This window comes from Cutaneotrichosporon cavernicola, assembly GCF_030864355.1.
Source record: "Cutaneotrichosporon cavernicola HIS019 DNA, chromosome: 1".
Lineage (NCBI taxonomy): Eukaryota > Fungi > Basidiomycota > Tremellomycetes > Trichosporonales > Trichosporonaceae > Cutaneotrichosporon > Cutaneotrichosporon cavernicola.
Genome location: NC_083393.1, coordinates 1,355,672 through 1,383,647, shown reverse-complemented (window position 1 = coordinate 1,383,647; position 27,976 = coordinate 1,355,672). Strand labels below are relative to the sequence as shown.

At 57.7% G+C, this 27,976-nt stretch overlaps 4 protein-coding genes across 4 annotated transcripts; 2 read left to right on the top strand and 2 right to left on the bottom strand.

Annotated features, from left to right (window-relative positions):
- Window positions 1–2,612: 2,612 nt before the first annotated feature.
- CcaverHIS019_0105070 (uncharacterized protein) lies at window positions 2,613–5,570 on the top strand (the record flags this gene model as incomplete). The annotated part of the gene is made up of 7 exons (XM_060601089.1): window positions 2,613–3,349; window positions 3,431–3,654; window positions 3,693–4,058; window positions 4,107–4,465; window positions 4,505–4,699; window positions 4,741–5,135; window positions 5,177–5,570. The coding sequence occupies 7 exons, from the start codon at window positions 2,613–2,615 to the stop codon at window positions 5,568–5,570; spliced, it is 2,670 nt and encodes an 889-aa protein (XP_060453055.1).
- Window positions 5,571–8,232: 2,662 nt separating this feature from the next.
- On the bottom strand, window positions 8,233–17,562 carry SEC15 (uncharacterized protein; the record flags this gene model as incomplete). The annotated part of the gene is made up of 17 exons (XM_060601078.1): window positions 8,233–8,455; window positions 8,604–10,094; window positions 10,133–11,184; window positions 11,221–12,674; window positions 13,130–13,167; window positions 14,836–15,029; window positions 15,066–15,206; window positions 15,242–15,545; window positions 15,579–15,875; window positions 15,912–16,123; window positions 16,161–16,445; window positions 16,486–16,607; window positions 16,643–16,937; window positions 16,974–17,114; window positions 17,154–17,273; window positions 17,306–17,473; window positions 17,503–17,562. 17 exons carry the CDS (start codon window positions 17,560–17,562, stop codon window positions 8,233–8,235), a joined length of 6,597 nt encoding a protein of 2,198 aa, XP_060453054.1.
- Window positions 17,563–18,508: 946 nt separating this feature from the next.
- On the top strand, window positions 18,509–21,698 carry CcaverHIS019_0105050 (uncharacterized protein; the record flags this gene model as incomplete). Its single annotated transcript, XM_060601067.1, has 20 exons — window positions 18,509–18,568; window positions 18,714–18,823; window positions 18,858–18,969; window positions 19,004–19,066; window positions 19,124–19,151; window positions 19,198–19,574; window positions 19,611–19,664; window positions 19,700–19,837; window positions 19,874–19,978; window positions 20,015–20,074; window positions 20,116–20,869; window positions 20,909–20,949; window positions 20,984–21,025; window positions 21,060–21,119; window positions 21,154–21,261; window positions 21,300–21,349; window positions 21,383–21,433; window positions 21,468–21,510; window positions 21,545–21,605; window positions 21,640–21,698. The coding sequence occupies 20 exons, from the start codon at window positions 18,509–18,511 to the stop codon at window positions 21,696–21,698; spliced, it is 2,376 nt and encodes a 791-aa protein (XP_060453053.1).
- Window positions 21,699–22,631: 933 nt separating this feature from the next.
- CcaverHIS019_0105040 (uncharacterized protein) lies at window positions 22,632–24,392 on the bottom strand (the record flags this gene model as incomplete). The annotated part of the gene is made up of 3 exons (XM_060601056.1): window positions 22,632–22,859; window positions 23,141–23,890; window positions 23,922–24,392. 3 exons carry the CDS (start codon window positions 24,390–24,392, stop codon window positions 22,632–22,634), a joined length of 1,449 nt encoding a protein of 482 aa, XP_060453052.1.
- Between the last annotated feature and the right edge of the window lie 3,584 nt (window positions 24,393–27,976).

The following is a 27,976-nucleotide window of genomic DNA, read 5'->3' as shown; positions in this document are numbered from 1 at the left end:
TAAGCTTGGGGAATGAGAAGTATTCCTGAAATAACTTGTCCATGTAAACTATAGGAACATCGGAGTTGAGGGGACTGGTTGAATCCCTGGTTGCCTTTTAGGTCTTTACCTTTTTTAGGTCCCGCTTCCCTTTTCTTTACTTACTCCCTAATCCCTTTCAAGCCCTTTTACGCCCAATGCTCCAACTACCTAGACCATATTCCCTGGTTGAGCCCTCGATCTGTCTGGATCGACATTTCTAACTTGCCCTGTGGTCCCCCTAAGCCTCACCCACAGCCCTTGACATCCATTCGTTCCACAGTCCCTCTTTTACTACCTACCCGCCCCAACTCTTCCCCTCAGTCGGCATCCAAAAAGCGCGGGAACCTGAACACGGGCAATGCAAATAACCTCTAATCGGGTCCGTGCGTATGCACAGCTGTATACAACAACTCCTCCAATCCTACTCTTCAACGCCTCCTCTGCGCCACTGCCTCACAGCCTATTCACTGACTGCTTTGCTGTTCTAGCTGTCTACCTGCATAGTTGCCGCATTTTGCTCCCAGCCTCGCCTTGCCCAATCGGCCCCATGATGATGGGATGCTGGGATACTGCCTTGATGTACTGCCGTCTGACTGCTAAGGATCCACACACTAGCCGTATCTGAGCCCGTTGAGCCGTTGATCCGGCCTACATGCCCGTCCCTAGCGCCCATCTCTCTGGGTCATTTGCCATTCATACCATCCTAGCCAATGCCGCCCATCGTGATCCGATCTTGTTCCTACAAAGGAAACGCGCAACTCCAATCTCGGTACCATCTTCCCCCGCCTCACGCGCTCACTTTGTATCTTATCCATCGTCCCATTCGCAAATCCACATCGTCTATCATTTGCATTTTCAACCACGTCAACCGCGCGCCAACCATCACTTTCCACATACCGCGACGTCGACTGGCCCTCCACCAACCACATCCACCTCAGGAACCAACGCCGAGAGACCCTCCTACCACGATAGCCTTTGGTCTCGCCTCGCCTTGCCTTAATCGCCGTCTCCCGCATCACAGCACAGACCTCTTTAGCTCACGGACACCTTGTTCTGTGGCCCGTCTCAACTCTCTAGGGTGAAAGACTTCCGCACCCTTCAAGCCGAAGAACGGCCGACGCCCCAGGCGCGCTACAGATCTACTTGCTACCTGTGGCCTGCTCACCTCACCTCATTGCGGAACCCTCCAAGCTCCAATTTGGGCGCTCAACCACACCTCTCGCCCTTTGCGCACGGTGCTCGTCCCTCCGATTCGTGGCACGCTGGTCTCGGCGTTCTCCGGCCCCTTTGCTTCCCTCACGTCCACCTCCAACTCCTTCAAGTTGGACCCTCGCCGACCAGCGTGGTCGTCAGGTCGCGTAGCTACTGGGCCAATCGCTCGATCCTCGAGGGCGTAACCGACGGCACGCAAAAGTCGTTGGTTTCTACACTTTTGGGTCGGCAGCTCGAAGACCGTTACAGTAGCCTCTGTACCGCCAGAGCCCAAGCGTTCTAGGAGCCAACCTGGTGCCTACCGATCGCCTCTCCTCACTACCCTGCGCCTCTCCCTCCTTTCTCCTTTCCCCTCCCCCTTGCTCTTCCGCAGATCCACTCCCAGACGCCACAAACACGGTCACACCATTCCTCTCTCGGCAAGGCGACTAGACCGTGTAGCATATGTCTGCGCTTGATCGTCGTCCCATCATCTCGTCACCAAGAACGCGACAACCGAGGCTCAACGTGGGTACACGTGAGCATTGCCTCTAGGTACAGATTGCAAGAGCGTCTAAGCTCTGCGCCTGCACACCTCCCCCTTAAACCAGCCTGTTGGTCGTTCTCGCCCTCATCCTTGGTCGTTTCGCTGGGTCAACTCTTCTTGCCCTGGTTGGTTGTCTAGCACTTTGGCGTCGCCCACGAGTGTTTACGCTTTGATCCAAGTGGAGGTCCACCGACCTACCTTGATCCATCCGTCCTGCTTTGTTACCACCTGCGCACGACCTTGATTGATCATCGACCCTTCAAGGTCCTCGAGATCCTCACACACTCGCCCCCTCTCAAACATCGCATCGACCTTGGATCTTTGCGTCGCAGTCCGTACTCTTTTCTCCGCATTCCTACCTGTTAAGCTTCCAGCTTCTAGCTTCCAACTTCCAGCTTCCCCGGACCTCCGCTCTCCAACCCCCCCAATCCCCCTCCTTTCGACCATTGCAACCAAACGCATAGCTCCAGAATTCCAACTCGCCCTCTACCCTTCGATTCATCAACCCCTCAACCTTTGCTCAACATTGCGTAGAATACCGTCTGCCCATTGTCTGGTGAGTCGCACCTCCGTCCTCATTTCCCAGCCTTCTATTCCAATCCAGGTAGCTGCTACCTTGGCTTGGAGCCGAACCCTCGTGAGTGGGGCAGTGCTACCCCCTCATCGGACCATTCCGACACCGCCCAGCACCGCCCGCCAATTCTCCCACAGTGCCGATCCCTTCGCAACTGACTGACTCTTTATGCTTACAGCGCGTCAACATCTCTTATACAGAAGACCCGCTCGCCATCATCTCGTTCTCCTTTCCCTCCCCGAAACCACCCCAACAAAGTCTTCCATCGTGCTCTGTCTCATGACCTATCCCCATCACTCCGGGTCGCCCTCGGACCCGTTGCATCGCCGCCTACCGGCTGGCAATGCACCACATTCGCCCCTGCAAGAGTACCTCAACGTCGGTGGCTATCAAGGCGGTTCGCAGGGCTTTGGTTACGACTATGACAGTTCCCAGGCCAGCACTTCGCCTTCCCGCCGCCCTGTCCCGTACCCCAGCCCCAACTTGCAAGGTCGTCAACATCTCAACATTGGGGTCCCCCATTCTCACGACCACATTCCGACTTCTGGCATGACGCCGTCGATCACATTCGGCATGCACGGCGGCTCGCAGCAGCAGCAACTCCAGTTTTTCCCCAACGGCATGGTTGATGGAAGCTCGGAACCGAGTAGCACCCTCGGTGAGAGTGGAAGTCCCTTTTCCTCGTTCCACCAGGACGGGCTGCCTGGTGGTTCTGTGTACCTAGTCCCGCCAGTGGACTGGAGTCCCAACCAGGCGTCCACAGGAAACTCGGCTCAGCAGCAGGCTTCCACAGGGCCCGCCAAGGGGGCCAAGGGCAACCCCAACAAAGTTCCCCGGCACCAATTCACCGCTTGTGGAGCTTGTCGCCATCGTCGTGTCAAGTGCGACCTTCGTGCCCGCCAGGAGGAGGCCGAGCGCGAGGCCTTTTTGGATGATGCTCAGAATGGCAACACCGGATCATTACGACATCGCCGGGCCAGCTGCACCAACTGCCAAGAGCGTGGGACCAACTGCGTGTGAGTGTTTGTGTCTTGACACTGGGTGGAATTGCTTTTTGATTTTTGTTCTGCTACTTCTATCACCGTGGCTGACAACAGCGACGAATATGCCCCGCTAAAGGCTGCCAAGCAGCTCCGCCGCGGCAAGCGGATCTCGGAGATTGAGATGCTCTACGGCAAGTCCGCCACGGACGCTGCACTCGCGTCACAAGGCGATGAGGGCGAGCGCTCTCTCAGCCCCGGCGGACGCAAGATGGATCGCATTCCAGAACTAACTCGCGAGTTTTTCGACTCGCAGTTTTTCCGCCGCTTCATCCTCCAGCGTATGTCCTTGCCGCTGTCAGGCTCGCTGACGACCTAGGGCCCATCGTTGACTCGCTGGACTTTGTGACGGTCTACCTCTCCAAACCCATACCTTGTGCTGCGGCGATGGGTTCAGTGGGTGCCGTTCTCTGCCACTGTCTTTACGCATGGGGACTCTCATACGGTGTCGACGAACGCGGCCAGCTCGACGTGGCGGAAGCAGGCGGTGAGACCGTTGGTCCTCTCAACCTCCTGAGTGCCAGCGAGTCCGAGGCTCGGCGTGAGCGAGACCGCCAGAGACGTAAGGAAAAGTTCAACGGAGTCGTTCGAACTATTCTTCGCGAAATCGACGAGTACGGCATTCTCCGCAGACCGTCTTGGGACGGCATCCGCGCTGTCCTCCTTATCCTCCCTCTCACCGAAGGTAATTTCTTTATTATTTTCTGCGCAAATGGAAGCGCTGACCCTGCAGGTATCTCGACTCCCGTTGAACGCCAGGCACTATACCAGTCGGCTCTGTCCCAGGTTCAGCTCCTCTGCACCAATGACAGCTTTGGTTACGACGGCCTCCCCGTGACGCTTCCGCTCAGCCCGTCTCTCAACTCGAATCCAAACAAGGCCGAGTCTATTCGTCTCACCCAGCTCCGCATCTTCTGGTATGCCTTTGTCCACGAGAGCATCACCGTCGGCCTCCGCGGTGGCAAGCTCTGTCTGGAGGACGAGAACGACCTGTCGTTCCTGGAACAGGCGCTCGACAAGCAACCCACCACTCAGTCACCAGGACACTTGCATATTTCGTCCGCTATGGTGGCAGCACCAGTACGGTTTGCTGTAAGTTCGCACATTTTTTTTAGGTTGACTGACTCGCAGCTCGCATGTCGCCGTATCCACGCCGTTCTCTCTGGCGCCAAGGCTCGTAAGCGCGATCTACCTGATGTCGAGCAGCTACATTCCATTTGGGAATCGCTCGACCAGTCTTGGGAGGAGTTTGACAACCTCAAGAACGAGCCTTCTGCCACTCCTTATCGGGAGCACGACGAGGTCGCCAGCTTCGCTGATGGATGGGTGAGTTGTTTTCATCATCAGGAGCGTGTGCTGACATGCAGAAAATGAGCGTCTTCGAGGCCCAGAACGCCATCCTCAGACAACTAGAAGAGCGACTCGAGCGCTTACAAGCCAAGAGTACAAGAATCGACTCCAGCTCACTACCTCCCTCGCCGCGCTCAAACGACTTGGTAACCGACCTCAACCAACTCCGCCATCTCCATGAACTCGCTCGCACTCGCTGTGAGATAAAGATGTCACGAGTAATGGACATTATCCGTGGTCATCTTGGCGCACAGATGTTTGAGTGGGACGCCAGCCTCGTGCGCGATGGCACCTACCAGGCGGCGATGATGCTTGTCGCAACAGGTGGTAGCGACGACGACGTCAGTGTATGTCTGCAGGCGCTCAACGAGAGTCGCTGGGCCCATTCCAAGTCATGGGAGCGCTCGCAAGAGTGAGTGTTTACTTGTGTGTTACAGTTTCGCTTACACTTAGCCTTCGCAAGGCTTGGTATGCGAAACGCTCAAATGCCGGGTCGCCCATGGGCGACGCCAAGCACAGTCTGCCCGACACCTGTGAGAACAGTTCGGCACCCAAGTCGCGCAACGACTCGCCGTTCACGTCCCCGGCTTTCGACTCGTTCTCGCACATCATGCCTTCCCAGCCCTCTTCTGCGCCTCCTGGTTGGGTCCCACCCGGGCCGCAGAGCTACCACGATGCGCTGGTCCAGCGGAGCAAGAGCGACACGTCTGCCTTCGGCGCGTACCACTCGCGCGGGATGATGGACTCTGTCAAGCAAGAGTTCAGCCCCGATGGCCTGCCACCCGACGGGTACTTCCAGCCAACGGACGGACATATGTTCCCGTTCGGCAACCACCACATGTCCTAACTCCTTCGTGTCCGCAGGGTTGTCGCTTGTTTCGTCACTGTCCTCCATCTCTTTGACTCTGTGTGTCGACTCTTCGATCTCTCGGCTTCTCGGCTTCTCACTCACGCCTCGGTTTCGATCAAGTTACACACACGGATAAACTTTCGATCCCCACGCCTTGCACGGACACGCACGAAACGAAACGCACGCACGTTCTGCCAACGCCTTGTTTACGGTCGTAATGTACTATATAGATTCTTTGCCTGGATTTCCCGTAGGACTCTCCCTTCAAGTGTAAATGCTTCTCAAAATGTTGATATGTACGTGTGATGAGGCCTGTGAAATGGCTGAACTGGATGGAATGTGGCGCCACATGCCACAAGTGTGATGTCACAGGCACCGGAGGTATTGGAGATATCTCCTGTAATTGTGAACCTTGCATGGTAACTCTGCAGCCAGGAGCGCTCTCCAATCGCCTATGTTGCTGAGCAATGCATGTATGTATCGTTCCCATGACCTCTACGCTGGTTACTCCAGTCGGCTCTCGACTCTCGGCTTTGTCTTGTTGTAGAGTGAATATACGATGCATCGAATACGGTTGAGCATGCGCGCACTTTAAGGGGCCCGAATTTAAGGGGCTCGACTACTACAACATGTCTCTCGTATCTGGTGATTTTCTGCTTGAGCGCTGTTCGGAGGCGAACAACATGAGCACTTGAGTATGGAGGCGTTAGAAACGCCCATGAAGAATAGTGTCCAGCTTCAACGCAGACGAAAAGGGGGGGGGGGGAGGGTAAGGGTCTAAGTCTTAAGTCTAAGCATTAGGCAGGTGGTACGAGCAACGTCAGAATAATTGCTAGCGCTTGGCTCTAGGGGAAGCAAACGTATCTATCGCTCTCAATTACTGGAACGCGTACTGGCCGAGTGTCCGTGCCGAGAGCGCTGCACTTGACCTGGTCTGACGTGTCTATAAAATCGGGAGGTGGCGGTGACGGATAAAATGGGCGCTAGACGGGCTCAGTCAGGGAACTGCCATCGTGGAGTTGGCTCCTCCCGGCTGCAACTTTGAAGGGGGTTGGAGAGGTTGGGATTTAAAGGAGGTGTGATGAGATGGGAGGGGATGGGAGGAGATGGAAGATTCCTTATTGGAGGGGGTAGGATGAGGTGAGAGGAGGGAGGAGACGTGTATTTGGGGGGCGGTGGAAGGTCCGTGCTGGATTACGGAGTGATGCGGCCCAGCGGTAGGTTCGAGATCGTCGGGTCGTGAAATGGACAATGGCCTGTGGACAGTGGGAGGCCAACGAACTCTCCATCCCAAGCCCAATCCCAATCCCAAGATTGAAGCTGGAGGGGTCATTCTGAAAACGAGCTCTTCAACAACGCTCCGCTCCACATTCCCCAGTGCGTCGAGGTCGAGGGCGCGACGCCGGGCGACTGATACCGGTGGCCAGCCAGCCGTCATTTAGGCAAAGAGTTAATGGAAGAGACTGCTGTCTTCGCTTGGCAACATCGCGGTCTGGGCAAGTGTCAAGTGTGCCAAGTTTGCCAAGTTTGCCAGTGTAGCCACTCCGTATGGTGAACAAATCGTACTTTGACGCCGTACGTTGTTGGAAGTGGACCATGACTAGGACTGCAGTGCTCCTGCATCACATCTATTACCTACAAGATCAGTGGGCTGCCAGACTTTCAACCGGCATCAGACACGTTCATGCATTTTTGGAATCCGCCGGCCTCATGGTGCACGGTGCACGGTGAACGGTGAACGATGAACGATGAACGGCGAACAGTAGACAGGCTGACTTGGCCCGGCAAGCGGTAATTGCAGTTGCAGTGAGTCTCCTCGTCGCCGTCTCTCGTATCCAGACTTACAGCAGACATGGTGTCCATGCTCCCAATTTGTGACCAAACAGTTGCGTAATGCCAGCACAGGCTCGGGGTTCCGTCGCGGAGGTCCGCGTATCACAGCCAAACGCCAAGCGCGCGATGCGCTGAGCACTTAACGGCGTGATTGTTGCCATTGTCAGCTCTATTAGCTTCCACTCAACTCTCTACCATCTCGTCGACTCGTTGTCCTCTCAACTGATCCGCCTCGCGTACGCTCTCGCTTCAGCTATCTCAACCTCGCAGGCTGGCTCACCTCCGGCCTCTCACATCCCGGTGAACTCCCTTCCGACTTCCTCCCCCCACATTCCCCTCCAAATCCCTCTCCCCTCCTTTCCCTCCCTCTCCCCCTCCCCAATCTCATCTCCCCCTCTCTGCTTGAGCCTTTAGCCGCGCCCTGCCCAACTCTCTCCCAATCACTGCTATCATACCTTACTCGCACCTCTGCCCCTTCCTCACACCTTGGTCCCCCCTCACCACCTGCAGCCCACCATCTCCACCTCTCTCATACACACAATGATCTGCTACCGCACCCGCGTCATCCAGTCGTCGTGCAACCGGCTCGTCCTGCCCGCAAGACGACAACAATACATTTCACCATCTAGCGGTACAATCCATGCGTGCGCGGTGCGCAGGCCAGAGGCCGGTCTACTATTCATTAGCTATGGGTTCCGTGGCGAGAAGAATCCGTGGTTCTCGTACAGCTGCCCGACACGGTTCGACACAGCGCAAGGCAAGTCTGTGTGGTGTTTGCGTGTCGAACCTGCCGTTTCGCGGACCGCAACCTCGCGACCGCGCTTGCTCAGCGCTTGCTCATGGTTAGCCCGCTACCGCCCGTCCCAAGCGACGAGGCGGCGCTCGTGCTCCCAGAGTCGGGGTCCATACCGCTGGTTCGTCGCTGGCGCTTGTCGCGCGAGCTTGGTCCGCTGACCCGTTCCGCACCAGGGCTCGAGGCTTTGGAGCGCGAGGCCTTGCTACTCCGCCGGCCCGAGGTCGTCTCCTTGCCTGTTGGGCCGCCACGGTTCCTGCTGTCAGCTGTGTGCATCACGCCATCGCTCAGACGAAGCGCTAGTCTCCGTAGGGTCCTGAGCAGATGCGGATTGGAAGTCCTCCTGTCACAGGCCTCACCATCGCCGCACACACCCATCTGTCTCGCCTGCGCTTGGAACTCACCGTTTCTTAATAACATCCGTCTTGAGCGAGAGAGGGCGCACAACCCCATGCAGCTTGAAGAATAGCCCGCAAGCATTACACAGCGGCTGGCCCTCAGGGTCGCGGCGCCACAGCGGTGTGTTGGTCGTCTGGCAGTTGGTGCAGACAGTGGCGTTGTTCTCATCGGCCTCTGCTGTCGGCGTGCCAGGTCCTGAAGGGCCTGACGCTGCGTTTGAGCGGTTGCGCGTCATCGCAAGACTGTTGTATACACTCGCGCTGGGGTGGCCCGAGTGTGACGACACAGCCTGCGACATGCTCATCGCGCGGAGGCCCTGCAAGTTCGGGCTCGAGTTGGATCGGCCAGGCCCTGGGCGACGGTACTCGTCTGGCTGCGGAGACTGGGCTGGGGACGCTTCCGGCCGCACGCCGAGCACTTCGCTTGGGTTGATCGTCGTGTACTGGTTCCCGTTTTCGAAGTACATGTTCATCAGCTGGGAAAGCTCGTGTGGGTCTTGCAGGCCTGGGTCAATCTGCGAGCCTGGCACGGCGCCAAACAGATGAGCGGGGTCGAACATGGCCGTATCGTCCCCGCTCCACAGGTCGGTAGCCGCGGGGCCAGCCGGGTCGGCATGGCTACTGGCCGACGCGGCGTTGAGGTCAAAGAAGCTGTCGTAGTTCGAGCTCGACGTGCCCACCGTGTTGGTGTCGAAACTGAACGTGAAAGGTGCAGTGGGGAACGGCGCAAAGTTGTTCGGCAACGGGCGGTGGTCGCCATCGCGTGGTGACGCCTCGGCGGGGCGCTTGCGCGTGTTGAACATGGGCTCAGGCTCCTCGCGGGGCCGCAGGGTGTGGTCGAACGATGTCTTGCGGACGCGTTTAGGGAGGAGGCCGTATGTGGGATGGATGTTCTCCTCAGACGTTGCAGAGTACAGACCTGGACCAGAGATGCCAGGGAGGGTTGGATACTTGTGCTTCGTGATGCCACTGCCGTTGCTTGAGATCGACTGGGTCAGGTGCAGGGGTGCAGTAAAGCCAAGTTGGGTGGCGGCAGACGGGACCGATGTGGAGAGGAAGTTGGCGAAGGACGCCGAGGCTGCGGCAGAAGACTCTGCCGACTGAAGGACCTGGTCGATGTTAAACGCAATCGCCGCTTTCGGATCCTTGGCTCCGCTGCTTCCCGGGCCACTGGCAAACTGCTCCATGTTGAGCTCGTTCTGGAGAGGCTGCGACATTGCCATTTCCACCCCTGCCGCTTCCCATGGCGGATAGTTGTTGGGCATAGATCTGGCAAAGGGCGCAAGCGACGCCGGCGACGGGTTCATCGAGGCGCTCGAGCTGGAGGCTGAACCCCCCTGTGCCAGGAGGCTGTGAGCGTGAAGCTCGTTGCCCCCGTCGTACAGGCTGCGGCTGCCCTGGAAGGCGCTACGCGACCTCGAGCGCGACGCCGCACGCCAGTCAATTGCCATACGTGATCGTGACCGCGATGCTGCACGCCAGTCGATGTCCATTGCACTGGGTGGGGTCAGCGAAGCTTACGTGTAACAACTCACCTCGAGTCCCTGTTTCCAGCGCTGAAACCGACAACCCTCGACACCCCCTTGCGGCGCCCTCGCTCCGCCTCGTGGTCCGAGTCGACCAACTGCCTCGACAGCTGCGGCGCGGTTGCGCGGTCGGGGTCGTTCTCGTGTTCGGGTTCAGGTACGGGCGACAACCCTTGGAACGCCACATGCTCGCGCCTGGTTGTCTCTGCAGCCGGTTGCTGTGTTCCTACGCTGGTCCCGACGCTGGCGGCGGCGGCAGCGGCGGCGGCGCGCTCGGATTCCTCCTTTTTCTTCATGGTGAGGTGCATCATTCGCCAAGTGAGGTTCTCCATGCGTTGGCCATGGGGCATCGTGTCCTTGGCACGGGCGTACGCCTTCCACACCTGGGCAGCCAGGGGATCCTTCTTAGCCATGGCTTCTGGGTCCGCTGGCACAATCTGATCGCCCGACTGCGAAGGCCGGCGCTCCCCGAATTCCGGAGGGAAGGCGTTGCCGGCCGTCGGGGACGTGCTAAGCGGCGAGCGGGTGGCGAGGAAGTCGTCCTTCAGGATGCTCGTTACAATGTCGCCCGGCCGCTGCCGAGGTGGGCCTGTGCCGGAAGCTTCAGGTGACGTCGCACTTATAGGTGGTGGCGACGTCGCCGCGAGCGCGGCTTGCATGTACGCGAGCTGTTCCTCGGTTGGCTGAGGGCTTGGTGCTTGGTGCGACTGCTGCTGCTGCTGCTGGCCCAGCGCCATCCCCATCCCGAGGCCCATGCCAACGCGGATTGCCATCTCAAGACTCAAGTTGCCATTCTGGGACAACTGCGCAAGTGTGAGACCAGGAGGCAAAGGTGGGAGCTCGCCAATCTGCGGAGCCGGCTGCTGATGCTGCTGCAGAGGATGTTGCGGCTGGCGGGAAGATTGTGCGGCGCCGGAGTGTGGTCTTGAGGCCGGCCCAGGTGTAGCGAATGACTTCGATTTAGGCGACGGCTTCGGCGGCTTCGGCGGCGCAGCAGCTGGGTGCTCCGGCGCCTGCGCGCGCCTCGGCTTGATCGGGCGGAACCCCTTGGTCGAAGTGCTCTGGGGTTCAGTGCTGCCACATGTTCTGCAACTCACGTCTGCTGGGCTGCTCATCGACGCTTCGCTGGCTGGGGTGGTCGCGGTGGTCTCGGAAACAGGCTCGCCACTCTGCCATGACGGTACTCGATCCGTCGGCCGGACTTGTGTGAACGGTTGCGGCGCCCGGATGCCGTTGGCTGACGGCCCCGAGGAGCGCCCAGGGGTCGAGAAGCTCATCCGAGGCGAATGGGAAGGCGTGCTCGACTGCGACTGAGACTGCTGCTGCTGCATGCGCCTTGTGAGCAGGCTTGTCTGGTGCGCCTGCTGCGGGGCGTGCTCCTGCGGTTGTTGGTGCGATGCCGCAGCGTGCGCCTGTGCCTGCTGCATCTGTTGCTGGGCCTGGGCGACTTGCTGCTGAGCAGCCTGGAGCTGCTGCTGAGCTGCTTGGAACTGCGCTTGGGCAGTCTGCTGCCGCTGGACCTGCGCCAACATCTGCAGAAACTGCTGCTGAGAAATGTCGGCGAAGGGCGTCTGCTCTTGCACTTGTGGCTGCTGGAACATCGGTTGCGGCTGACGCTGCACCTGCGGCACCGGGGGCTGCGGAGGTTGAGTTTGGGCCTGCTGGCTCAGAATGCTGAGAAGACTGAGTGGCATTTGCGGCTCGCTGGCGTTGTTCGGCGTTTGGGCCATCAGCTCGGCGAGGCTGGCTAGGATGTTCTGGTCGATGGCACCCGTATTGCCCTGTTCTGGCATCCGCTTCGGTGGGGGCTGCTGCGGCGGGGCAGGCCACGACTGGGTGTGAATCGGAGTGAACTCGAAGGAGGGCCCGTCGAGCGGCGTTGTTCCGTCAGAAGGTGGTGTTGGGTGCTGCGAAGCCTGGGCGGAGCCATTCTGACTCTGGATCTGGCTTTGGTTCTGGCGAGCGGCAGTATACTGGGCGGCAAATCCCGACTGGGCCGTGGGCGTAAAGGACGACGCCGACGCGCCAAACGCTGCAAAGCTGTTCGTAGGCGTTGACGAGAGGTCGCTGAGAAAGTCGTTCCCTCCGTAGTTGCCCTGGTGAGCCTCGGGCTGCTGTGGGTATGCCCAGCTGTTCGCGTTCTGGGCAAAGACGTTGACCTTGGAGGGTGAGACAGCAGCGGGGCTTGGGCCAGCACTCGACGGCAATGACCGAGGCATCGGCGTTGGCTTGGAGGGAAGGGACAGCCCGCCGCCGCTGTCGACGGTGAAGCGTCCTTGTTGGCTTCCGCCAGGTGCGCGGAAGGGTTTATTGCTCATCTTGCCCGCGGACCCAGAGGACGAGGGCCCGGCAGTGGCCGAGACGCCAGGCCTTGGGGCGATGGGCCGGGGAAGGAGAGCCCGGAGACGGCTGCCTGAAGACGCGGCGCTGCTCGAGGTGTTCGACTGGGGGCTCCCCTTGGAGCTGATGGAGCGCGGCGACGGGCCGACAAAGGGCGGGGAAGGGGTGTTGGCTGAAATGGTGGATGGAGTAGATGCGGTGGGGGTTGTTACTGGGCATGTAAGCGGTGTTGTTGCACAGAGGAGATCAAGGACTAGCGTGTGGGAAGTGACGCGAAAGTGTGGACAAGATGTCTCCGCGGTAGTGTGAGATCCCACCTGTGACTACGGCAACGACTCGATGGAAGTGTGCACCACATCCTCACTGCAGTGGGGCGGGTGTGGTCGCGTACGCTCAAGGTGTTGCCGGCGGCCAGGCCAAGATCGCCAGGCCAGACCGCGAACCAAGATTGCAGCTCAGGCGTCACAGCGTCAGTGCGCACGCCATGCCGTGCAACATGCTTCGATTTACGGCGTTGCCGACTGCCAGACGTGCCCCTCGGGCCTGGATGCTCGCAAGAAATCATCTCAAGGCACCCTCCTCCCTCTGCTCTGATTACTCTGCTCGGCGTTCTGTCTCCACTCTCCACTTCGCGTCGCGTTCAAGGAGCGCGCGGCCATAACGTACCTGAAAGTGGCCGCGCCGTGGTGTTCGGGCCGGCGTGGCTCGGTTGGTGTGCGTCTGGGAACGGCGTATAGGCGCAATGTCGCCGTGTGTCCGAGCAAGAGTGTAGCGCAGGGGATGCCGGGAAAGGCAGTGATGGATGGATGGACGGTTGGATGGAGAGGAGAGAAGGTGTGATGTGGTGGGTGCGACGAGTTAGATCGAGGTGCGTGGTGAGCGGGTCCAGGGTCGAAGCGTGAGGCTCCAGGTAGTAGTAGCCTTGAGTAGTTGATAGTTGACGAGGGTATTGATATGTTGGATGCAAGTTGTTGATTGAATGTAGCAAATCAAGTTGAGAGAGTGTCGTAGGATACTCGAGTTGTAGACAGAGTGAGTGTGCCAAACCAACCAAGTGTTGGTAGGAAGACTTAAAGGACCTGAAGGATGAACGCATAGAGGGACGCGGCTGGTGCTTGCGTGGAAAATGGAATTCGCCTTCCCACCTGACAAGTCTGGCTTGCCTGTCGCCCTTAGGGCCATCCCTCGCCTTGCGGTACAACAATATGATATGATGCGGATCAATAACTCAACCTACAACCCAGTTGCCACCACCTGTTGACCGTCCTTGGATGGATTAGAATGCATACCAACGCCAAGAATGTATTGCATCGCGACCAGCAACCCTTCAGTCTCTAGTTTAGTTGGCATCGAGTTTGTTCGTTGACAAGTTTAGTATGTGCGCTGTTGAATGGCCGAATGAATAGATGTGGTCGGAGGTTTGCGGTCCGCTGGCCGCTTCAATGTAGTTCATACAGGCACGGCAGTCACTACACCCAAAAGTACTCTATTTTCTAAGCAACAGCCTATTTGCTTTTGCCATCACTTACAGCCCAATCAAATGAATACCTTGGAAGCACATGTCGGCGGCATCCCGGCTCATTCCTGCCCGCCCCTTAGTCTGCACCATCCTTCCTTCCCGCCCTTCTATGCTTTTGGGAATGCTGCTCGTCTCTCTCAGTCTCCCTGCCTCCACCACCTACCTTTAAACCAAACAGAGTCCGCTTTGCTATCAGCCGCCCTCACCCGCTCCTGAGCGCCTGGGCCAAGTATGCTGGCTCAGCCAGAACATGCAGGCCAGCACGCTTGACCCCTCGGAATGACTCCGACATGTCCGGATACAGGCCTTGTTCCCTCAAGTGTGTGTATCTCTATGGCCGCAAACTTTCCCTCCTGCACCGGACCGACAGCATCACGCCGCACGTCACGTTCCATCAGTTGGTGGTGCGGGCTGCTTGCTGAAGACCACTGGTGAGCTGAATCGAGTAGAGAATGTGGGGTGTGATCTGTCTGAACCGCCGATTCGCCCAGTGCATTCAATAGCTCTGAGGATCAGATCAACAACTTTCGGCCATTCCCGATTCCGGATTGACCAGAACAGATTGGCAGAACAACTTGTTTTCTTGGCTCTGGGCTCTGGGCTTTGGGGTAATGCAATGGTTGATCGATGGATGCGGCTCTTGACTGGTTCGAGACACCCAAGTCTTATCAACGAGCGCGCACAGAGCGCGCGATCTGTGCGAGGCCGCCGATCGGAAAGTTGACTGCCTCCGACTACTGCCAGCCAGTCGGATGAGATGGATGGATGAGCTTTGATGGTCACTTAGGTCCCGACATCCAGCCCAGCCATCTAATGGAATCACAGGATGCATATACAACAGGTCTCGTCTCACCGCAGCATGCCTACGCTGTTGGCCTCCGCACGCAGACGTTCGGCCTCGTTCATCCGACCCGAAACGCTCACGCCGGCAGCCAGTCGGGTTAACACGGCCGAGAGCCGCGCTGGTCGCACTGAGCTGTACGACAGCTGACGCACGCTTGGCTCCATGAACGCAGCGACGGCATCCGAGAGTACAATGTTGATCGTCTAATGTCAGCTCGACGTCAAATGCACTGAACCCACATGCTTGACCTCATCGAAGACGCGGTCCAACCCCGCCTTGCCAAGTCTTTGAATCTCCGTCTCGATGAACAGCACATCCGCGCGGACGTACATGAGCGCGGCCTCGTTGTAAATCCGCACCTCCTTGCTCGTGAGAGTTTCCTGCAGTCAGTATGACGGATTATGCCAATGCTCACCATAAGGAACTGATTTATGCGCTGCAACGCCTTCTCGTACGCGCGAGCCTTGGTGCCGTCGTCGAGGCCGATGAGCACAGAGTCGACGTACGCCGTGAGGAAAGAGATCATCTCGACCACGTAGGTGCTCGGCTCTGGGTTGGGTGGTGGTGTTCCGCGCGGCATCCAGTTGTACTCGGCGAGCTCGAAGAACGACTCGAGCTTGGACGTGATAACGGCGTCGATGCGGCTCTGCGCTACCTTCAGGGTGTCGGCGAATGAGAACGCCGAGGCCATCTTCACAGGTCCGCCGCGCTGCGTTGCACTAACCATCAGTTCGCACCAGAGAGTGACTTACCGGAGGCCCATGAGTACTGTTTCCAATTCGTCACAAGCGACGAGGAAGTGCTCGGTGTTGACAACGACTTGTGCGATCTGTGACAAGTTGGACATGATTTTTACGCGCTGCGCCATCTGCTTGCTGACGTGGTCGGTGAGGAGGCCGTCAAGCGACTTGCGCAGCACCTCGTCTAAGTCGACGTGGTGTTGCGCGACTCCATCGGTGAACTGGTAGAATTGCTCCACAAAATTGCGGATGTTGATGCAGCACATCGGGAAGGTCTGCGAGAAAGGCATATGTTGTGGGAAGCCATTTCTGAACGTCAGCAAGGAGATCGACTGGAAAGCTCACATGGCCAGAGACTCTGCTTCCCCTGGTGCAAGCCAGCACACGCCCGAAACTTGGTCAAACTCTCGCTGGTCCCTGACCATCATCGGTTGGTTCTCGTCCTCGGCAACGATGTGGTCAAAGTCGGCGCCAAACGTGCGTAGCAAGAGCTCCGAGTAGCGCTCGAACAGCGTGATCAACAACCCGTTGAGCTCGGAGATGTCGTAACCATAGCCCTGTCAGGATTAGCCGAGGCCCAAAGGCGTGACTCACCTCAAGCGTCTGGACAAACAGCAGGATGTGTTTCTTGCTCTCCAAGAAGACCTCGAGTTTGCTGCAGCCCTTGAGGCCGAGACCGAGGATGCTGATGATGCGGCGGCACATCTCGTCCCAGAGGTCGTCAACGTCCCGCTGCGAACGGAAGTCTGGCACGGTGCGAAGGACGTGCGCCTCGATAATGAAGAAGCCGACGAGCTCCTGCATCAGCTCCGGGAGCGACGTCATTAATGTTTCGGACGAGGACGCTGAGCGTGAGGCGAGAATGAGGTTGGCTTGGGTCTGGGGTCAGTCGAATGGAAAGAGGAAACAAGTGGCTCACCTTGCGGTCCTCCTGGTAGTTGCGTTGCAGCTCGGTTTTGCACTCGAGCGCCTCGTAGATGTGGATGCACTGGTACAGCGGCTTAAAGTCGATGCGGATGTGCTCGTTGTCGAGTGCGTCGACTGCAGTTAGCAACAACAAGGCTCAGACAGCTCACACTCGGCACGCTCGTTGTTTACGAGCTCGAGGGCGCCGCCGATGCGGGCGAATCGCGCGCTCCCGTCCTTCTCCCGCTTCAGCCGCCAGCGCTTGATGCGGTTCCCCATGCCCTCGAGCGCGAGCTTGCCGACGAGCGCACTCGACTCGCGAATGTCGAAAAGCCACGACTTGGCTGACGCCGTCACGGCATCCTTGATCGACAAGCGCAGTGATGGCAGTGACGACACTAAGTGGAGATAGAAGGGTGTGTTGGAGATCGCGGGTGGCGGAAGATGGGACAGGTCTTCGATCATCTGCCATAAGCTTCACGTTCAGATACGCGAGCTCACGCGCAGTGCTCCCCAGTACTTGTCCTGCCGAATCATCTCACCTACACGGTGGACGAGGTCGAGAAGGCGTAGGCACGTCTGAAGCGTCTCAATCGCGTCGTCCATGTTCCGCGCCACCTTCTTCTGCTCGAGCAGAGTGCGCTTCTGCCGTCAGGCCTAGTTGGACGGGCGTGAGCATACCTTCTCCCCCAATCCGCGTCCCACATCGCCCATCTGCACGTCGAGCTCGCCGATGCGCTTGCGCAGTTGGCCGGTCCCCTGTCGTACTGACGACAGGGCAAGTACTGATGACACAAAGTCCTGCGCGTCAGCACGGTTACATGGAGGCTCACCTCATAGTTGTTCTCGCAGATCTTCTCTATCTCCTTCTCCTTCTCACCGACGAAACGGTCCAAGCTTCCGAGATAGAGCTGCTCGCTATCCGTGTCCTGGATGGTCTTGATGAGGGGCGCCAGCGTCTCAAAGTTCTCTGATGCACCCGACCCCGGGTCTAGCGTGATCTCATCAGCGCATTCTAAGAGGTACCCACTTGCTGGAGCTGGAGCTCGAGCTCGGCCGTCGTGAATGTCGGCCGCTGCTTGCGCATCATTGTAGCCGATGTGAGCTGGGCATACGCGGGCTGAGTATGTTGTGTTGGCCACTCCAGTGAACTGAGCTCAACACGTCACAGTCACAGCAGCCCGCGTGGTGGTTTGGTTCCGTCAGGGACGAGTGGTGGAGGTGGTCCGCCTGGTCTGTTTGTCGTTAACATGGGTACCAGGTACGCAGCTTTCCTCGCCGCTTTCAACACAAGTGGGTGGCGAGTATGCCATTGTGGCGAACACAGCATGAAAATGATGCGGCGCTACCGAGCTACAAGCCCTCTAAGCTAACGACATAGGCAAGAGAGCCGGCCTTGGAACAGTTGGTTCCCCGAGAGCCTAGATGTGTCGGAATGGGTGCTGGATGAGGATCTGTGCTGCCATGCGCGTTGGCGCGCGGCGTTTGGCTTATTTGTTTGATTCCGTATCCCCCCTTTATTCGCCAAGGGCTGGGCATGCCGGGCAGGCCGGACATGAAGCATGGGTGGTACGGCGAGGGAAACAGGGAGAGGATCTTTGTGTGGTTTGCGACCCAGCACCCAGGGAACCATGGACCCAGGGTGGACATGTGCGGGGCCGGCGGTAGTGGAAAGTTGAACACACCTTCCTCGCCGTCACCGATATCTGTATGTTTAAGGCCAGTCATCTATTCATCCCTCCATTCATTCACTCTTCCTCTTCATCACTCAACTCAACTCTCACGCTTTCCTGTTCCCACATACACACACAACTGCTCACAACTGCCCACTTCCTCTTAAGCTCTTACATTGTCCTTCTCCCATCCCACTCCTCCATCAGTCACAAACCATTCTCACATTCATCCCCCCAACCGCTGGAATCACCTTCTTCGGTGATTCCCCATCCTTTATATCCCCTACTCGATTCACCTTCCCCAGCCCTCACCACTGCTGTCTTCGTCGCTTAAAAGTGGGAAAACAATCGCCATTCTCGACCATGGACCTCTCCATTTCAAGCGTGGTGGCCCCCCAGATGTCTCCTCGCTCGTCCCCAGAAGTATGTGCTCACACCGAAACCACCTTCCTCACCACTGCAACGACGGAGGTGTGAGAGCTGGGGGCGCGTGTCCTGCCATCCTCGCACCACCCACCCAGAGCGGAAGGTTGCACTCCCTCTCTCGGATCGCTGACGTCGCTTGCAGGCCTCCCCATCTTCATCGCCACCAAGTCCGTCACCCGCACCTTCCTCCCCTTCCCCCAAGGAAGGATCTCTCAGCAAGAAAATGACGGCGATGAGTGTCTCGCCCACTGAGTTGGTACCGAATCCGACTGGATGCTAACTCAAGCTCGTTGACCGGTTCCGGATCGCGTGCATCGAACGCGTCCAAAAACCCGGCGCCCGATTCAACCAAGGGTTATGCCTCCGCCAACGGATCGGCGAAGCCCCAAAACACTCGGGTCAGTTTCTTCTCAAATACGCACTGACTTACAGCTTGATCCCCGCAGCCTGTCCTTTCAGCCAACTGGCCACACTCAGGGCCCTACTGATGTCTTTGTGGGTACAAGAATCTCACTACGGCCCCTTCTGTCACACGTTAGCTGACTCCGGCAGAGCACCCAGCGCCAGGCCTCGAACAGCCGTGGGTCTTGGGGTTCCATCTGGTGAACGCACTGACAGTTCTTCAGCCACCAGGCCCGCTCAAGGCCTTTCCCCCACGTCAAACAGTGTCTTCACTACTCCTGCCTCTCAGCGGACGTACGGACCAACCACACCTTCCTCCGTTCCGTGGAGTTCGTCATCCAACACGCAGTACTCCTGGGATGGCTCTGGCAGCCTGAAGACTACCGCTGCAGCCAAGCGTCTGTCGGAACCTGATGTGCTTGGTCTCGACGGTCGCCTGAATAATGTCCTGGGAAACAGCAACCCACCTTTTCAGCTACTCACTGAGGATACAGTGACCCACTGGCTTCTCGTATGTGGTATCGCACGGGCTTTGCTCATCCACAAGCTTATCAACGTTCCCAAGACTGCCGAGCTGAGTCAACTCCGGCACCTCCTTGACGTGAGTACGCGCGTCGCATCTTCACTGACTACGCAGAAACTGGGCGAGACCAAGGCTATTATTGCACACCACCTCATGGAGCATGGAAGGGTGTGTCGGTCCTTTGAGGCGCTGCTGACTACGAGGTCGTCGTTGCTTTTTGGGACTCCCGCGAGGCATACAAAGTCTACAAGGAGCTCTGCCGTAGAGCGGTCCGCTTCTCAATCAACAAGGAGGCACAGCAGCTGCACTGCGTGTGTATCAGAGAGGCTGACGTTCGAGGTGTAAGTTATTTTGACTCCACTTCCACTCATGGTCAGCTCACTGGTGACGGACCGGAGTGGAACTACCTGTGGAACGAGAGTAACCCCATTGTGCACATCCAGGCTCGGTCCATGTTAGGTGTCGAAGCCGGAGGGTTCAAGGTGAGATACTTGCAAGACTCAACTCTCACGTCCCAGGCGCAGCTGAGTGACTACGGCGACCTCAAGAGTTTCAGGGCACATGACAGTACAGGCCATGTGAGTCACTTGTTCCAGTCTCCTGCCAACGTTCTTCCCAGACCTTCACAGCCGAGTTCTATGACTCTCGTGTCGCCGCGGACATCATTCGCACCTATAACAACCTTCCCATCAGTGGAGGTACCTTCGTGGTCTCTTACGTCTCCGATGACCCCTTCCTGGCGGAGCCTTCTGACAACACCACGTCCAACTTCCCTGACTACAACACTCGACCGGCCCTCGCCAAATCGGCATGGGCGTCAACGTTCTCTCGGGGTAGGACATCAGTATCGGCCGGGTCCCCAACCTCGATGGCTTTTTCTGGTGTACGAGATGCCGCCTTCTCGCATGCTGCGTCAGCGCAGGGCCTGAGTTCTTTCCTCGACATGTCTCTTTCATCCACCGATGACTTTAACCGCCGGTTCGACAGCGCGTTCCAGTCCTTTGACACTGCATCTAGCAACTTCCGCCAATCTCAGAGCGGTATCATCCCGCGTCGCAATAGCCCGCTCAACATGACGTCTGATCCCTCCCACCAGTGGGGATCCGTTGCCAACGACGAGCTGTACATCGCCACGCGAACGAACCGCCCCCCTAATGTCCGCCGGTTCACCGACTCCGCAACCCTACAGACCATGCTCAATGGTATGAACGAGACCGCGCAAGCCCTTCAGCACCAGAGCACCATAGGAGGCTCAATCTCTGCACCTTTGTCGCCGACGCTCCTCAATCCTCGCCTGTACTCCGGATGGCCGCAGAACGACTCCAAGGCGGTCCCGGTCGAGAATCAAGTCTTCCCGGAACGCATTGCAGCTGGTGAGAGGCAGGTGTCACAGTAGCTCGCTGATGGCCAAGGTCTCGACAACCGCACCACTGTGATGGTGAAAGACGTTCCTGTGAGTGGCAGCATTCAATCATGCTGACCTGCAGAACAAGCTTTCGCGCCAGGAGCTCGTGGACATTCTCAACCAAGTGAATCAACCTCCAGTTGCCCCTCTGACGTAAGGTTGTTCCCAGTCACTTTGACTTTGTATACTTGCGGTTCGACTTTCACAACCACTGCAACGTGAGCTGCTGGCTTTCGTCCTCATTGACGGCAGGTTGGCTACGCATTTGTCAATTTCACCTCAACTATTGCCCTTCTCGAGTTCTATCGCGCTCGTGTAGGCAAGCGCTGGAACCTCTTCTCAAGTGAGAAGGTTCTTCAGGTTGGTACGGTTCTGCGACATCGTTACTGACTCCGCAGGTCGGCTATGCCAACATCCAGGGGAAGGTTGCACTCGTCAATAAGTTCCGGTAGGCATTTGGTATGACTGTGCTGACAGACAGCAACTCGGCCGTGATGGATGTCCAAGAGCAGTGGCGTCCCCAGATCTTCTAGTACGTGGAGGTCTGAAATACTGGCTGATATCAGCTCTGACGGCGCGATGCGTGGTAAGCCCGAACCGTTCCCCGAGGTAAGGAGGCCCTCGTTACAACCTCTGACTTCAGTCCGACTCCACCTCCCGCGGCCAACGTGCGGCGTCCTCTGCTCGTCTGTCCTTCCTCACTGGTGCGTTGTGTTTTCATACTGTTGCTGAATACAGGCTCGTCGCCTGACATGATCGACTACGACTATTCGAACCGTCCGTACGACTGTCTCTAGCCCACCAAATATCTTCCCACTCTTTGACAAGCTTCCTCTCTTGAAGCCTGTCTCCCGATCTTAACTTCCCTGTCTTCTTCCGCCCCGCTCACACTGCCACGCCCACGCATCACATCACATCACATCATCACCTACATCCGCGCAATCTGCAAGCTCATCACTTACCAGCGCACATTTCCTTAGTTGTTCTCAAACGATCCCGCCACTGTAGTTTAAGACCGAGGCGCCGGCTGCATCGTAGCTGACCCCCATGCATTATCAGTTCGCCGTGTTGTGCCTCACCTCCTCATGTGTCACAAGCATGCAAGAAGGATTAGTTTACAACAAGTAGTCTAAGGGTACGATATCTACACGTCAAGCGAGCCCGCCCATCAACTGTGCTCCATTATAGCGGAGGAGGACCTTTCGCCACACTTCGTGTATGATGGGCGGCACCGTATCGACGTCATAGCAGCACTGAGCTCTGAACCCCTCGAGCAGTGTCTCGACCTACGTCCGATCGTCGCCTGAGAGGCGGCATCCAGGCACTACGGCGAGCCACATGAGGTCGATGCTCATGCCCAACGCGGGAGTGCTCACACTGCAGGCCTGGAAGACCTCGAGTGCAGCGCGTTGTACGAGTGGTTCGGTCCGCGCGCCCAAACACACATTGCGCAGAAGCAGGATCTGGTGCCTTGTCACCGATCGCGGTGAGGAGGTCCTCGATCCACCGGTCCAGGTCCAGGTCAAGGTTGAGGCGGACAGCCTCTCCACTGAAGCCGTCGTCTGAGGTGGGGTTGGGGTTGAGACGGAAGGGGTTGGCGTCTGGTGCAAAGATTCCGCCTTTCCGCAAAGTGATATGGATGTGGCGGCCTACGAAGACCTGGAAGATGTCGGCGCTCACTTGGCGTCCGACGCTTGCGTACCTAACGGCGGGCCTGACCACGACCCTCGTCAGCTGCCCGCGCCGCCGCTCGGTCCGGGGACAGCGCTCTCGCCAGGGCCGAAGGGTACTGGTGGTTCGGAGGGTGGGCTGCCGACGGGCGCCAGGAGCTGCGCAACGCAGGCGAAGAGGTGGACAGCGACGTGCGAGACGCCAAACTGCGTCTCAACAGAGTGTGCCGCGTATCCCTCCAAAGCTGCCGAACCACCATTCGTCGTCGTCTCCGTGGAAGGCAGGTTCTTGACCGGTGGGGAGGAATGCGAAGATGTCGTAGATCGCGATGATCTCTAGGGAGAGGCGGGCGAGGCGGGCGGGGCTTGCGGCCCTTCCGTCTCAAAGTGCAGTAGATGGGCGGGCGGAGGAGTGCACGCTGACCATCGCGGGTCGCGACGATGTGTTTGGCGAGGGCAAAGTTCGGCTCCCATCCGGCGCCGCCAAGGGAAATATCTATAGTGGCGGGCGATGTCGCGGCTGCAATTACTGCGTCGCTTGCATCTCCTCGGTAGACGACGACGCCCACCATGTCCTCGCCCTCTTCCCTCAGGCTCGAGGCTGCAGCGAGCCTAGCAGTCTCACTCGTTGGTTGGCCACCCCAAGCCTGCAGGAAGGCCTGGTATGCCGCACCAGCGCCAAGGAGCGCGAGGCGGAGCGCGTCACATGCCGCACTCGTACGACGGAGCGACGCCAACGCGAGGGGGGGAGAAACAGCCAGTATGGGGTTGGGGCCATGAGGCATCGCAATCGTCAGGTCGACTGCATGCACGCAGTAGTGAAAGGTAAGGTTCTGTTCGTGCGCCGTTGGAAAGTAAAGGACGGTAAACTTTGGCATGGTGAGCATATGCGTTGCGGGGTCTGAAGGATTCTTCTCACCACTTTCGCGTCCAACTTGGGCCTGCGCCTGCATGTGGAGAACTGGTGCGTGGGCGGGGTGCACGGACGGCTGGCCCGGAGCCTCGAGAAAACTGAGCGGGGCGTTCGCGACAAACGGTGGCGCGGACCAGAGTAGGCCAAAGCCCTCCGGCATGGGGAGGTCGAAGGGAAGGACGCCGAAGGATTCGGGCTTGAGGCCGAGCTCGTCAGGGATCAGGCTCTCAAATGAACCACTGTGGGTGCTCAGACAACTGAGCGAGGGCTGGCTCTCGTCCGAGCCGCGATACATGAGGTCGAGGGCCGCCTCGTCGGGTGAGTTCTTGCGGTGCTCGGGCGATGAGCACTCCGAGTCGGAGTCCTTGCGCTTCTTTCCCCCTTGTTCAGGAAACACACAGTCCGACTATGGTCAGCCTACTCTAGGGATATCTCACCTCGCGCTTGGCGACAACGCATCGGCGGCAGATGGGCCGGCCCTCATCGCACTTGATGCGGCGGGCACGGCAGCCAAGACATCCTGTTCGCGAGCGTGTGTACTTCTGGCGGCGCTTGACGCCTAGGCGACCACTCTTGCGCGGAGGTGCAGGCGGCTCTTGGGCGTACGGGTGGTGACGAGGTGCCGCGTATTGTATGTATTGGTGTACGGGCTTGTCACGCCATTCCAGCTGGGTGGGTACCTCGTATGGGCCTGTGAGTCCGTACCAGGGAGGAGCAGAGGACGCGCCGACGCGGGCGGGCGAGGTGTGGGACGAGTGTTGGGGAGGCGGGGGCATGGAGGACTCCCCTCGATGCCGGTTGGGGAAGGGGGTGGCCGTGTCGGGAGACGACGCGCCGGACGAGTCACTGTTCACTTGCAGGAAGGGGTTGGGATGGGCGAGTTGAGGATTGGAGATGAGGGCGGCCATGTCGTAGTACCTTTGGGCGTCTTGTACAGGGTCAAGGTACGGCAGCATGGGTGTGCAGCTAGAAGGCCGGTTGAGCGGCTGTGAATTAGGTGGTTGGATGGTTGGATCAGATAAGCGGGGACCAGCAATTCCAGCAAGTGCTCGGGTAGATGTGTAGGGGTGTGCTGAGACCTGGCTAGGACGGGTGTGATGGCGGTGAGTAGATCGGTGGAGGGCCACTTGGGCTGAAGCGATCGGTGGAGGTTGTTGCGGGGTAAAAGTGGCCGAGAGAAGGTGTCCGAGCGCGATTCAAAGATGGAGACAAGGTGTCAAGAAGGTTGGAGATGTTCAAGATATCAAGATCGTGAAGGGGTTGAAAGCTACAGCAGTGAGGGGGGAAGGACAAGAAAGGACGGTAACAATGAGGTGCGAGCGGGTCGTTTTCAAGCTTGAGAAATGCCAGTGATGCGCGATGACGGCGGCGAGGATCGCGATGGGGATGCTCCTAATCCCGATGACAGACGGCGAGTGATCAGCGCCCCCTGGAGCCGAAGATGGAGTAAGATGGGTGGGGCAGGGGGGAGGGGAAGGGAAGGGGGAGGAAGGGGAAACGCGTTGGAGTTGGAGATGTCGATGGAGATGGAGATGTAGATGGATGTGTTCTAGTGTTCAAGTATGTTTGCCTATTTTACAAGCCAGAGGTTATACTATTGTACTAGTACTACTATAGTGTCCGACACTGTGAGAGAGGATGGGCTGGGTGGATGGAATGAGAAGAGGGAAGGGTTTAAAGAGGGAAGGAGGGACGCGAAGGCGTCGCGGCTTACAGATAAGAAGATGGACAAAGCTGGACAAAGTCGTTCTGGAGGATTACAGGCTAGCAACATGCATGACGACACGCAGTCGCGACGCCCATCAGTTTGAGTTGGTACTGTAGTCTTGCTCTCTTTTGCTCGCTCTTTGCTTTGCATCTGCAGCTCTTGTGCAATGCCTGCAAGCCTTGAGGCCCTTTGGCGCAGTACTATGACCGTGTTTGAAAGGCACTGCGTGCCACGGTGTGTGCCGATGTGCCGTCTATTGAGTCCAGCCCCTCATGCCCCTCATTCTCAGCTGCCTTGCAATAGGTGTATCCTGCGTGCATTCTGTCCTGCAAGTATCCTGCAAGGTCCAGCAAGCCCGCAGCCCGCAGCCCGCGGCACTGACAAGTTTCCTCCCCATTCTTGCCATACCCTTGAATGTGGGATGACTCTAGGCGTTATGCCGCTTTACCTCTGCTCGTTTGGATGGCTGTTTCTTGGGGTTTGCTACCGGGCCACTGGGGAATGCGACGTGAAACGATCGACGTACGACGCTCATGTGAGACTCCTTTTTGTGGCTCTAGTGGCTATAGTAGGGAAATTTGTGAAAAGAAATGCAAATCAACCAAGTCCAATAACCCCCGCAGAGTCAAATCCTGACGATTTCAACCAACCACCCCCTACCCCTAACTTGTTTGGGTATCAAAACTTTTGGCTCCGCAAAACCCCCCCCCCTTGTCAATGTCCAGCTAGAAACGCAGCATCTTTTGTCATATGTCTCCTTGACTTGATCGCCTTCCTCCTCCATCTTTCTCCTTACATTCCTGTACTCCATTACTCAACTTACCTCTTCTTCCCTTGTTTTTCTTGAATTGTTCATTGACAGCGGTTGAGAGGGGTAATAAAGGTCTGTCCCTGAGGGCGATCATGAAGGCACGAACCCTTTTCGGAACCATCATGGTCTCTCTGATCAGTCGCAGGTTTGTGACTAGATTACGATTCGTTGAATTTGTTCACAAACTAGAAAGATTCGATGACGACAGACTGTAGACTGCGGGTGGCGTGTGGTGGTAGAGCGTAGAGCTGTTGACCGTCAGACCGTCAGGGCATTGCACCATGTGGGCTTGCCGCCATAACAGATCTGTGATCGACAGGCCCCAAGTCAACCAAGTTGATTAGGTCATAGGTCCATCATCCTGAGCCGCCTTTAACCTAACCTGTAACCAGCATATTCCGGCGGTCGCCGCTCGTTCAAAGGGCCTTTGAATCAACCCAACACCGATCTGGTCGGGGGATTTCGCACTGGTTGGCAGCATGCGACAAATGCATACAGGCCAAAGACGGAGCATCATCCGCCCTACCCTGCAGCAGGCCGAGACGCGGCGCGGTCTCACGTCGTGCCCGAAGTCTGTGCCCCGACTTGATTCCCTCATTCCCTTCATTCCCTCATTCCCTCGCTTGCGCTACCTCAACACGAGCTCCCAGCTGATGTGGCGGGCGTCGTGCACAGACGCCCCTGCGACAACCCCTCGTGACGCCTTTCCCTCTCTCCCTGGCTCCGTCTTGCGCCCTCACCCTACACAACAGTAGTTAATCTCCTTGTGCCATAGTGTAGTCACATTCCTGTACTGTTCTTTCACGACGGCATGAGCCACTAACAGGGACATTGTAATTGTTCCAACAACCCTCCGCATCTCTCTTCATATCCGACGGGGAATTCTGTACCCGCCGCATTGTTCTACAGATGATCAGCTGTTTCGACGCCCCGCCCTACGTTGCAGGATTTCAGGAGGGCACAGCTGGGCTTGATGGGCTTGCTGGGCTTGCTGGGCGCAACGGCATGCGCCTCCATTCACATCCTGCACGAGGTAGAGGTGGAGCCAGTGCGCCTAGCCGTACATTTTGGATTCTCTTGTCAGCAAAAAACGCGAGTCGTACAGCAAGACGTATCTGGCGGGCCTGGCCATCATCCCGTTTAGGGATGACGGGGGGTGGAGACGTAAGGCTGGTCGGAGTCTTGTTTGTTCCAGTCCAATCCTTGGGCAATCGTTCGGCAAAGGCTGGGTGCCGAAAACTATTCCCCTAATCCCTAAACTGCAGAGGTGTTGTGTTACGTCAAAAATAGAACGTGTGTGGAATGTTGGGGTGTCAACTCGAGCACGAGCACGCCACGCCATGTCCTTGTTGATGGGGAGGGTAAAAGTGGGGGTGGCGTTGGAATAGTCTTTGATGTGGGATCAAAGTTGATTTGATGACATGGCCCATATCGGCCAGTCCCCGGAACCCCGGACGAGATCTCGTTCGAGACTCTCAGGAACAGGATCAACGGGGTATGTCATGATAGATCTAGTAGAGACTGTCGGGACTGTGCGGGTCAATGAGTCTGAGTTTGATTCAGTTGCACAGAGCAGAGTAGAGTAGAGTTGGGGCATGTCATAGATCATTTGTCCATGACGTACTGGATCTTGCTAGAGATTCGCGCGGACAGGAACGGTCCGGATGACGTTGAACGACGGCTTGGACACGGCAAAATCATCCGCAACTGCCGCACCGTCATGCCATCAAGACCCGTTAATAGCCGGAGCCGCGATTCAGGTGCTTTTCAATGGACAGTAGCAACGTCGAAAAGCTATCAAGCAGCCACAAGCTTGCCATGTTGCATACGGCGTACAGTGTATGTCCTGCGGGCTATCTGTCGGCGGCGTTGGTCACGTCGCGTACCTGTAGCACTCGGCTATTTAGGTGCACTGGGAGGAAGAGCGGTTAATGCGAATGTTCATTCCTCCGGCTCGACGCCACGGGACATGG